We start from the raw sequence: 12,676 nt of genomic DNA, 5'->3' as shown, positions 1-12,676 counted from the left end.
CTGGTTTCATAAAACATGTTTGGAAGAGTTTCTCCCTCTTCTGTTTTTTGGAAGATTCTGAGAAGAATTGGTATTAATTCTTCTTTGAATGCTTGATGGAATTAACTAAAGAAGCCATCTGTTCCTGGACCTTTGTTACTTGGAAGGTTTTTGATTACTGATTACTACTTTCTATTAATCAGTCTGTTAAGAGTCTATTCCATCATGATTCAGTCTTGGTGGGCTGTATGTTTCTAGGAACTTATGCATTTCTTATAGGTTATCCAACATGTTGGCATATATTTGTTCATGGTAATTTCTTATGATCCTTTGTGTTTCTCATCTTTCATTTCTGATTTTGTTTATTTGAGTTCTTTCTCTTTTTTCTTAGTGAGTCTAATTAAATATTTTAGTGTCTATTTCATTTTTGTTTTGCCCTTTCTGCTCTGCTGCTGCTGCTAAGTCACTTCAGTCGTGTCCGACTCTGTGCGACCCCATAGACGGCAGCCCACTAGGCTCTTCTGTCCCTGGGATTCTCCAGGCAAGAATACTGGAGTGGGTTGCCATTTCCTTCTCCAATGCATGAAAGTGAAAAGTGAAAGTGAAGTCACTCAGTCGTGCCCGACTCTTAGCGACCCCATGGACTGCAGCCTACCAGGCTCCTCCATCCATGGGATTTTCCAGGCAAGAGTACTGGAGTGGAGTGCCATTGCTTTCTGCTCTAATTTTCTTTATTTCCTTTCTTCTAGTAATTTTTGGCCCAATTTGTTCTTTTTCTAGTTTTTTAGGTGTAAAGTTAGCTTGCTTACTTGAAACTTTTCTTGTTTTCTGAGATAGGCATTTATTAATATGAACTTCCCCCTTAGAATTCTTTTTGCTGTATCCCATAAAATTTTATATATTACATTTCCATTTTCATTTGTTTCAAGCTTTTTAAAAATTTCTTTTTAGAGTTCTTATTCAACCTATTGACTGTTCAGTAACATGCTGTTTAATTCCACATGTTTGTAAATTTTCTAGTTTTATTCATATAATTAATTTCTAGCCCATTGTGGTCAGAAAAGATGCTTGATGTGATTTCAGTTCTCTTAAGTGTATTAAGACTTATCTGTGGCCTAACACGGATAAGGCAATGGCACCCCACTCCAGTACTCTTGCCTGGAAAATCCCAGGGACGGGGGAGCCTGGTGGGCTGCCATCTATGGTGTCACACAGAGTCAGACACGACTGAAGTGACTTAGCAGTAGCAGTGGCCTAACATATGATCTGTCTTAAAAAATGTTCCATGTGCTCTTGAGAACGATGAGTATCCTATTGGTTTTGGATGGAATGTTCTATAAATATCTGTTAAGTCCATCTGATCTAACATGTTGTTTAACACCAGTATTTCTTAATTGATTTTCTTTCTGGACACCTACATTGATATAAGTAGGGTATGAAAGTACTTTGCCATTATGTATTGCTGTCTGTTTTGCCCTTTATGCCTGTTAATATTTGCTTTATATATATATATAAGTTCTCCTATATTGGGTGCATGAATATTTTAAATGTTATCTATTCTTGTTGAATTTACCACTTTATAATTATGTACACCATTCTTGGTATCCTATTATAGCCTTTGTTTTAAAGTCAATTGAAAGTCTGATATAAGTGTAGCTACTCCACCTTTATTTTGGTTTCTATTTGCATGGGATAGTTTTTTCTATCCATTCAGTGTCCATCTATATGTGTCCTTAAAATTAAAGTGTGTCTCCTGTAGGTAATGTAATAGATAGGTCTTGGCTTGGTTGTTGTTGCTGTTTAATCTATTTAGTCCCTCTGTGTCTTTTGATTTGAGAATGTAGTCTATTTACGTTTAATTGCTGATAAGTGTGTGCTTATTACCATTTTGTTCATTGCTCTCCGTTCTTTCGTCTCCTCTCTGTTCCTTTCTTCTTCTTTGTTCTCTTTCTTTGCTTTAGATTCTGACTGGTATTATGTTTCATCACTTTCTTATTATTCTCATCACTAAGTTATAAATCTTGGAAAGCTCGGTTTGCTATTTCTGTGTGTTTTGTATCCCTTGTAGTGCCAGATACACAAAAGACAGTTGGTATGTACTTGATAACATGGGAGACACTCACCATGCATTTTATTACTTCTCTGGAAAACAGCATCTTTTTTGTCAACTGAATCAGGATCAGTGCAGAATTGTCTGATATTTTCATCGAGGTACCAGCTTTGATTCTCATCCACAAGAGTAAACATTATAACAAACTCCTGGTCTACATCAGTCCTTGTTCCTGAATAGCTGTGCAGGATACCTATCAGGAACATTAAAGGAGTAGGAAAAGTTCAAAATGAACTAAACCAAGATGAGCTTTTCTTTCTGTCAATAGTATCGGATAAATGTGAAGATTTTTAAAGACCTATGTCTACAAGAGTAACCCACAACATAAAAGCAGTGAAGGGCTTTGATGGAAATGACAGAACCATGTAAAAGTCATGAAACAGAAATTCTCACAACCACAGACTTGGAAACCTGGCTATCCTTAAAAGATATACTTTATTGATAAAAATAGATATATTAAATCAGTTAATAGAGTACAAAGTAGCAAGGTGATTATGTGGGTGAAATAATAAAGCAAAGCATCCCTGGTTATTTGAGTACATTTTACACTTTCCTGTGTGTGGTGTCCGTGTGTAGTTTTTGCATATAGGTTTCAGAATGCGATGATGGTTTTAGGCAGAAGTCTGAGTTATTGTCCCTGCTATGGATCTTCTATGTTAGGAGAATTTCTTTACTCTTACAGAAAGTTAGGAAGAAGAGACACACTTTGTGTGATGCAAGGCGGGTGGGCAAGACAAGACCTGAAGACTATATTCACTTTTCAGCACACTTGGGAAGATGTTTCTAGGCATCTTACCTTCTTTGCATACCAGCAGTGGGCCAATTAGCCCAGAACAGATGTCCTTAGGGGCATCAATATGTGAATGGTACACCCAAGTCAGGCAGTTTGCATCTGCTGGGGCAGGAGCATATTCTTCTCTCACTGGCCAGACGTAGGTATAGTTTTTGCCAGGAGGAACCATGTCATCATCCTTGTTCCTTCCAGATGTTCCATCTGGATACAGGGCTCCTTTCAAGAAAAATGAAACAGTTAAAACACAGAGATCGCACATTATAGTGGAAAGAGCTAGAGCTTTGAAATCAAACATGTATCAGCTAAAATTTATTTGCTACGGGATTTAAGACTTATTACTTAAATTCTCACTGCCTTGTTTTTCTACCAAGAAATCTGGAATCCACCCCACAGAGATGTAAGAACTATATGAGGCACTGTATATTGTGTCCTGCAGAGTCAGATACTTAGTAAATTTTTAAGTGAAGATTAAGAAAAGGTATGCAAGAATACACAGAAGAATTATACCAAAAAGATCTTAATGACTTAGATAACCACAATGGTGTGGTCACCTAGAGCCAGACATCTTGGTCTATGAAGTCAAGTGGGCCTCAGGAAACATTACTGCAAACGAAGCTAGTGGAGGTTATAGAATTCTAACTGAGCTATTTAAAATCCTAAAAGATGATGCTGTTAATTAAAGTGCTGCACTCAATACGCCAGCAAATTTGAAAACTCAGCAATGGCTACAAGTCTGGAAAAGACTGGTTTTCATTCTAATCCCGAAGAAGAGCAATACCAAAGAATATTCACAGTAACAGACAATTGTGCTCATTTCACATGTTAGTAAGATTGTGCTCAAAATTCTTCAAGCTAGGCTTAAGCAGTATGTGAACTGAGAGCTTCTAGATGTACAAGCTGGGCTTAGAAAAGGCAGAAGAACCAGAGATCAAATTGCCAACATAAATTAAATCATAGAGAAAGCAAGGGAATTCCAGAAAAACATCTACTTCTGCTTCATTGACTACATGAAAGCCTTTGACTTGACTGTGGGGATCACAACAAACTGAAGAAAATTCTTAAAGAGATGCGAATATCAAATTTACCTGTCTCCTGAGAAACCTGTGTGTGGGCCAAGAAGCAACAGTTAGAACATTACACTGATCAATGGACTGATTCAAAATGGGGAAAGGAGTACATCAAGGCTGTATATTGTCACCTTGTGTATTTGTGCAGAGAATATCAAGTCAAAGGCTGGGCTGGATGAAGCACAAGCTGGAATCAAGATTGCCAGGAGAAATATCAACAGCCTCAGATATGCAGATGACACCACCCTAATGGCAGAAAGCAAAGAGGAACTAAAGAACCTCTAATGAAAGTGAAAGACAAAAGTAAAACACTTGGCTTAAAACTCAATTTTCAAAAAACTAACGTCATGGCATTTGTGCTCATCACTTTACGGCAAACAGATGGGGAAAAAATGGAAATAGTGGCAGATTTTCTTTTCTTGGGCTCCAAAATCACTGTAGACAGTGACTGTAGCCATGAAATTAAAAGACATCAGCTCCTTGGAAGGAAAGCTATGACAAACCTGGACAGCGTATTAAAAAGCAGAGTCATCATTTTTCCCACAAAGGTCCATCTAGTCAAAGCAATGTTTTTTTTCAGTCATTATGTACACAAGTGAGAGTTGGACGATAAAGAAGGCTGAGCATTGAGGAACTGATGCTTTCAAACTGTGGTGCTGGAGAAGATTCTTGAGAGTCCCTTGGACGGCAAAGAGATCAAACCAGTCCATTCTAATGGAAATCAACCCTGAATATTCACTGGAAGGACTGATGCTAAAGCTGAAGCTCCAATACTTTGTCCACCTGATGTGAAGAGCTGACTCATTGGAAAAGATCCTGATGCTGGGAAAGACTGAAGGCAAGAGGAGAAGGGGACGATGGAGGATGAGATGGTGGATGGCATGACCGACTCAATGGACATGAGTCTGAGCAAGATCCGGGAGATAGTGAAGAACAGGGAATACTGGCATGCTGCAGTTCATGGGGTCACGAGAGTCAGACACTACTTAGTGACTGAACAACAGCAACAACAACAGGTTAAATAGAAGCCAATTCCAGGCGTATTCAAGTCCTTAAGGTAAAAGGCAAAACTGTAAAGCTTTAAGAAGGTAAAATGGGAGAATATCTTCATGGTTTTAGAGTAGGAAGCTTTTTAAAATAATTATAAAATGTACTGATTGTTAAAGAAAGCACTGATAAATTTTAACCACAATTACACTTATGAGCTTTTGCACAATGAAGGAAACTTAAGCAAGGTGAAAAGACAGCCTTCAGAATGGGAGAAAATAATAGCAAATGAAGCAACGGACAAAGAATTAATCTCAAAAATATACAAGCAACACCTGCAGCTCAATTCCAGAAAAATAAATGACCCAATCAAAAAAATGGGCCAAAGAACTAAACAGACATTTCTCCAAAGAAGACATACAGATGGCTAACAAACACATGAAAAGATGCTCAACATCACTCATTATCAGAGAAATGCAAATCAAAACCACAATGAGGTACCATCTCATGCCGATCAGAATGGCTGCTATCCAAAAATCTACAAGCAATAAATGCTGGAAAGGGGGTGGAGAAAAGGGAATCCTCTTACACTGTTGGTGGGAATGCAAACTAGTACAGCCACTATGGAGAACAGTGTGGAGATTCCTTCAAAAACTGGAAATTGCTTGGGGCTGGTGCACTGGGATGACCTGGAAAGATGGTATGGGGAGGGAGGTTAAGGATGGGGAACACGTGTATGCCCATGGCAGATTCATGTTGATGTGTGGCAGAACCAATACAATATTGTAAAGTAATTAGCCTCCAATTAAAATAAATAAATTTAAATTAAAAAAAAAAAAACACTGGAAATAGAACTGCTGTATGACCTAGCAATCCCACTGCTGGGCATACACACCAAAGAAACCAGAATTGAAAGAGACACGTGTACCCCAACATTCATCACAGCACTGTTTACAATAGCCAGGACATGGACACAACCTAGATGTCCATCAGCAGACGAATGGATAAGAAAGCTGTGGTATATATACCCAGTGGAATATTACTCAGCTATTAAAAAGAATGCATTTAAGTCAGTTCTAATGAGGTGGATGAAACTGAAGCTTATTATACAAAGTGAAGTAAGTCAGAAAGAAAAACACCAATACAGTATATTAACGCGTATATATGGAATTTAGAAAGATGGTAATGATGACCCTATATTTGAGACAGCAAAAGAGACACAGATATAAAGAACAGACTTTTGGACTCTGTGGGAGAAGGTGAGGGTGGAATGATTTGAGAGAATAGCATTGAAACATGTATTCAATTATTTCAATTGAAATATGATTTCAATTATCATATGTGAAATAGATCACCAGTCCAAGTTTGATGCATGAAAGCAGGGCACTCAAAGCCAGTGCACTGGGACAACCCTGAGGGATGGGATGGGGAGGGAAGTGGGAGGGGGGTTCAGGATGGGAGACACATGTATACCCATGGCTGATTCATGTATCAGCCATGGCAAAAACCACTACAATATTGTAAAGTAATTAGCCTCCAATTATAATAAATAAATTAATTTTAAAAAGAAAACAAACAAAAAAGAAAGTTAAGAAGTTCTGTTCATTAAAAGATACCTTAAAAGAATGAAAAAGCAAGTCACATATTCACGACATACATAACTGATGAAAGGATTCATATTCAAAATAAAGTACTCTGTCAACTAAGTGACAAAAAAACCAGAAAATCCCATAGGAAAATAGTAAAGGTATTGGTATGGGATCAGTATTTAGAAAAAAAAAATACTTAATTTAATAAATTTCATTATAGAGAAACCCTAGATTACAATGACAATGATATAGCACTACGGACCTAACAAATAGGCAAAAATTTCTAAAGTTGGTAGTATTCAGTGTTGTTGGGAATGTACAGCAACTGGAATTTTCATACACTGCTGTTAAGAATATAATTGGTACAACCACTTTGGAAAACCAGAGTTATCTACTAAATTTGAACGTAGGTATGTATATTTTCACTCTTAGATATGTTTCTTAGAGAAGCATATGCAACTGGAGCAGAAAGCATGTAAGAATGTTCACAGCAGTATTTCTCAGGAGTCAAAAAACAGCAGAGCACTCAAATACCTATCAAGAATGTAATAGAAAAGTAAACGATAGTATATTCATATACAGCTGGGTTCAGAAAACATTTCCTGTGAAGAGTCTGAGTATAAATACTTTAGGCTTTGCAGATTTCTGTCTCAAAATCTTAGTTTTTCCCCCAATTTCATATATATATAAAGCATTCTTAACTCATGGGCTATATAAAAACATGTCCCGTGGACCATAGGTTGCCAATCCCTGATGTAGAGGAAAACTGTGGGCGTGCATTCTAAATCACTTCAGTTCGACTCTTTGAGACCCTATGGACTGTAGCCCACCAGGCTCTTGTGTCCATGAAATTCTCCAGGCAAGAATACTGGAGTGCGTTGCCATGCCCTCCTCCCTGGATCTTCCCAACCAAGGGATTGAACCCGAGTCTCTAATGTCTCCTGCACTGGCAGGCAAGTTCTTTACCACTAGCGCCACGTGGGAAGCACAAGATGAAAATCACACAGCATCGAAAGTGGTCTACAGATGGGAATGACTATCCACTCCAGTTCTTCCCTGGAGAATTCCATGGACAGAGGAGCTTGGTAGGCTACAACCAAAGGGTCGGACATGTCTGAGCAACTAACACACACACATAAATTTTGGAGCAGAAATCAGTGAAGGAGGAAATAGAAAACTGTAAAATAGATGAATCCAGAAGTTAGTTAGTTCCTTGAAAAAGATCAACAAAATTGAGAAAACTTTATATAGACTGCCAAGAAAGAGAGAGGGCCCCAGTTGCCAAAACCAGGAATGAAAAATGGGGTGTCATTTTAGAGACTTACAGAAATTAAAAAGACTATAAAGGGACTATTACAAATAATTTTATGCCAAAATATTAGACAACTTAGATAAAACTGAAAAATTTCTGGAGAGAAACAAATTACTAAAACTGACTTAAGAATAAATAAAGAATTGGAATAGACCTAATACACAAAGAAACTGTTTCACAATTAAGATTCTCCCCTCAAACAAAACCCAGGCTCAGATGGTTTCACTTATAAATTCTATGAAATACTGAGAAGAAATGATACCAGTCCATTACAGAATCTTTCAGGGAATAGAGAAAGGAATAGTTCCAAATTCACCCTGTGAAGCAAACAGTACCTTGACACCAAAACCAGATTAAAAATACCATAAGAAAGGAAAACTATAGACCAGTATTCCTCATAAGTGTACACCAAAAAAGTCTAACAAAATATTAGCAAACCCCAGCAACATAGAAAAAGAATTACATACCATGTCCAAATGGAATTTATCCTATGACTGCAAAGTTGGTTTAACATTCAAAAATAAACTAAGGTAATAAAATATATTAATAAAATAAAGGACAAAAACTACACCCTCGTCTCAAAAGAGGCAGAAAACAAACAAAATCTAGTGCTTATCAAGTTAAAAACTTTTAACAGTCTAGGAGTAGATGGGAATTTCCTTAACCTGATAAAGTATATCTAAGAAAAATCCATGGCTAGCCTCTTGCTTAACGGGAGGGAGACAACATGCTTTCTTCCTAATGAGAACAAGGCAAGAATGTCTGCTCTCACCACTATTATTAAATATTGTCCTGAAGGTTCTAGCCAGTGCAATAAGGCAAAAGAAAAAATTAAAGGTTTACCAATTGGTAAGGAAGAAATAAAACTCTGTTTATTCATAGTGGCATGATTCAGTATTTAGAAAATTCCAAGGAACCCTTTAAGCATCTATTAAAAAGCAAGTTTAACGAGATAATAGGATTCAAGATAAACATATAAAAACCAAGTGTATTTATTTACACTAGCAACAACCAAAAATGAAATTAAGAATACTATTCCATATATAATAGTATCAGAAAGAATAAAATACTAATTCTGAATAAATTGAGCAAAAGAATGCAAATCTTGTGCGCTAAAATCTAAGACATTGTTTAGAGACATTTATGATCTAAATTTTATGCTCAGATTGGAAGAGTCAATATTTCCCAGATGGTAATTCATCTTTCAATGCAGACAACAGTTTTTCCCCAACTGATCAATAGACTCAATGCAACCCTCATCAAAATCAATTAACTTTTTTGGTAAAAATTAACAAGCTGATCTGATATTTATTGATATGAAAATGCAAAGAACCTAGAAAAGCTTAAAAGTCTTTTTTTAAAAAGCAAGGTTGGAGATCTTATACTTACCAATTTCAAAACTTACTATAAATTTATAGTAAGCAAAATAACACAGCATTGGTGAAAGGATAAGCAGATAGAATCAGTAGAATGGTATTGAGAACCTTGAAATAAACCTTTATAGTTATAGTCATTGATTTTCTACTATAGCCTATGATTCATTTATCTTTTTCCCAATACCTAGAGTCAGTCTCTGATATCTGGTGGGCACCCAGTGGAAGGTCCATGAAGGTAAAGAATTTTTTGTGCTCACTTTCAACTATTCAGAACTAACCAGATCAGTGACCAGGAGCTTTGCTGCACTTCAGGCGGAGGAAAATGGCCAAGAACAAAGGGGGCTCCGCATCTCGTGTCCTTCATCAGTGGTGCCTGCTCTGGCTACTTAGACAGACCTGGTCGTGGCAACTGCCAAGCCAGTCTGGCTGCCTTAGGACATTCACCACAATCCAGAAGCTTCCCTTTATGATAAAGTGAACTGCATCCAAGGTAAGGTTACTGTTCCCGGCATATTCCTCAGAGTCAGGGTGTAGCACGTTTAGTACCATTTAACCCGTTCCATCTGATCACGAGCAAGAATGCAGTGAGGGATGAGAAAAATACTTCTGAAGATTGAGAAATGGTTCCCATTTCAAAAGTCCAAGAGTGCCCTTATACTTTTTTTTAACCTTAGGGAGAACTCAGGGAATTGCACTATTGAAACTCTTGAAGTGCAAACAAGAAGACAGGGCAGCTTCAGAAAGGAAGCACCACAGACAGTAGCTTTAAGCAGGGAAGTTGAGGCCCACGAGCACTGTGACACTCTCTCCACAGCCGAGGCTGTTACTGGACAGGACATGGGAACCCATCACGCATGCTGGTCTTTATCCAGTGTGAGACCCAGTCATGACTGATTGACAAGGAAGGTTAGTGTGCCTCGGAGCTGTGCTGGAGCACGTGCCAAGGGACCTCAGCACCTACCCCTGTAGCAACATAGAGGAAGAAAGGAGGGAGGGAGGAAATAAGGGAAAGAAAAAGGAAGAAGAGGAAAAAGGTAGGGACAGAGGCAGGTGGGGTGAGGAGGAGGCAGGGAGAAGTTAAAAGAACACATGTTACCACTGTGCTTTTAGAATCCTGCTCACCATAGCTGACAATTGCCTTACTTAGGAAGGAGAGACAAGACACCTATAATATGATTGATATTTACCTTCTGAGTCCTTGTTGTAGAAAACGCCATGTGGATGCAAGGAGTAAGGGCGGGACGCAAAGTTCTTTAAATGGATGACAATCACATCACCCACTTCAGCCTTCAAGATGGGACCCAAGAATCCAAGCCAGGGAGGCTTGGGGATCTCCTTGGAATAGGTCTCATCTGTGTAGTGTCTGTAAACAGCCTTTTTGTAAAGACTTCCTATTCTGTTGGGCCCTCTTTCCAGATATAAGGTTGCAAGCCTGAAAGTAAGAAGGAAAATATTTTACAATTAAAGCTAAAAGAGAAATCCTAATAGCTTACCTTAATAGTTCATCAAGTGCTTACAAGTATGATTTCTCATTTGGTGTTCACCATAGCACTTCAGCCTCTGTAGAGTTGGTAAGATTATCCTCAATTTATTAGAGAGGAAATGGAGGCCAAGAGTTAAGTGACAAGCTGAAAGGCACAAATAGTATTCACAACCAAACTAAAACAGAACCAAGATATTTGCTGTCCATTTGCCCCTTTTCATTCAATACAATCCCATTCACTTTTTCATTTAACACTATGCTAAAGCTGAAACTCCAGTACTTTGGCCACCTCATGCTAAGAGTTGACTCATTGGAAAAGACTGATGCTGGGAGGGATTGGGGACAAGAGGAGAAGGGGACGACAGAGGATGAGATGGCTGGATGGCATCACTGACTCGATGGACGTGAGTCTGAGTGAACTCCGGGAGTTGGTGTTGGACAGGGAGGCCTGGCGTGCTGCGATTCATGGGATCTCAAAGAGTCGGACACAACTGAGCGACTGATCTGATCTGATCTGATGCACTTACTGCATTCTAAGTAAGAGTTTATGATCCAATATTGAAAAAATTAAGTAACTGCACAGAGAAATTTATGATTAAGTGCCAACTGACTGGTTGATGCAATGGATATAGGCTCCATTTTTCTAGGGATATATTTATTCACAGAAGGAAAAGATTGCTGTGGATCAAAGAGGTCAGAAACACCTCATGAAAAATGCAGAGATTAAGGAGAAGTAAGATTGGGTAAAAAAATGGAAAACTTGAAGATACTAAGCAGGGGTGGAGCTTGAGCAACAAGGAGGAAGAAGTATGGGTGATCTGGGGGAGAGTGGTTTATAAGCTGGGGCTCAGGGGTGAATCGGAGAAGGCGATGGCACCCCACTCCAGCACTCTTGCCTGGAAAATCCCATGGACAGAGGAGCCTGGCAGGCTGTAGTCCATGGGGTCGAGAAGAGTCGGACATGACTGAGAGACTTCACTTTCACTTTTCACTTTCATGCATTGGAGAAGGAAATGACAACCCACTCCAGTGTTCTTGCCTGGAGAATCCCAGGGATGGGGGAGCCTGGTGGGCTGCCGTCTATGGGGTCGCACAGACTCGGACACGACTGAAGCAACTTAGCAGCAGCAGCAGTAGGGGTGGATGGTGAGGAGTGAGCAGTAATTTATCATATGGTTATCATAGGTTGAAGAATTTAGAATTTATCCTGGAAGCTCTGAAGACTCACTGAGGTTTCTCATAAAATGGGTGACATGATAATCAGTATTTAAGGATGGTGCAATAAGTATTATTGCAGTGGTGTGTAAGTTTTAAAGGAGTCAGGCAAAGAGAATACCAAAGATGGGGGGCAGGGAGGCTGTTTGGAGACCAGGAGGGTGTGGTGCAACAGAAAAGAGATGGATGTGAAAAAAATAAGATTCTAGGACGTGAAGTGTCCAGATACCCTCCTGGAACCCCAGAGTAAAAGGGAGACTCAGTCCCAGAGTCTGAGAGCCTGAGACAATAGCAGTGCTAATGACACTACTTTGGAGGTGGCCATACCATCTTCTCCTGGGGGTGGAACCCCCTTCCTCACTCTCAGTCTATGTGCTTAGTGTGGGACTCCAATCCCAGAAGTACTAGCTTCTGCTTGAACAAAACTCCTGGGTACAGCCATCCCAGTGTAGCTGTGTCTAATCAGGTGATGAGAGGCAAGTCCCACTGTCGCACACACTCCTGCCTGTGTGTATGCATTCCCTCTCAGTCACTCAACAGACTGTGAGTATCTCAAGCCCTGTACTCGAGAAAAAGGGCAAAGACTTGAAGGAGCTCTCATTCTAGAAAGAAGAGTTATTGAAACCAAGCAGGACCTTGTGGGGCCTTCCCAGTGACAGATCCCTGGTGTCCCCTGCCTCTTGTTTGTAGAAAAGTTTTAGTCTCCTAGGTATTCCCCAAGATCCAAAGAGCAAGTTTAACCAGAGAAGTGAGAAAATGCAGAAA

The 12,676-nt window shown here is 39.1% G+C and overlaps 1 protein-coding gene across 1 annotated transcript in view; it reads right to left on the bottom strand.

Annotated features, from left to right (window-relative positions):
- Positions 1-12,676, bottom strand: part of HEPHL1 (hephaestin like 1) — a 92,511-nt gene that overhangs the window by 56,856 nt on the left and 22,979 nt on the right. The window contains exons 2-4 of the mRNA XM_027532024.1: positions 10,401-10,645; positions 2,886-3,098; positions 2,103-2,282 (exon numbers count right to left, since the gene is read on the bottom strand). Of these exons, the coding sequence (XP_027387825.1) occupies positions 2,103-2,282; positions 2,886-3,098; positions 10,401-10,645 (638 nt within the window). The remainder of the gene's footprint in view (positions 1-2,102; positions 2,283-2,885; positions 3,099-10,400; positions 10,646-12,676) is intronic.

The sequence above is a fragment of the Bos indicus x Bos taurus genome, chromosome 29, assembly GCF_003369695.1.
Source record: "Bos indicus x Bos taurus breed Angus x Brahman F1 hybrid chromosome 29, Bos_hybrid_MaternalHap_v2.0, whole genome shotgun sequence".
Taxonomy (NCBI): Eukaryota; Metazoa; Chordata; class Mammalia; order Artiodactyla; family Bovidae; genus Bos; species Bos indicus x Bos taurus.
Note: the sequence above shows the minus strand (reverse complement) of the source record. Positions and strands in the feature narration are given on the sequence as shown.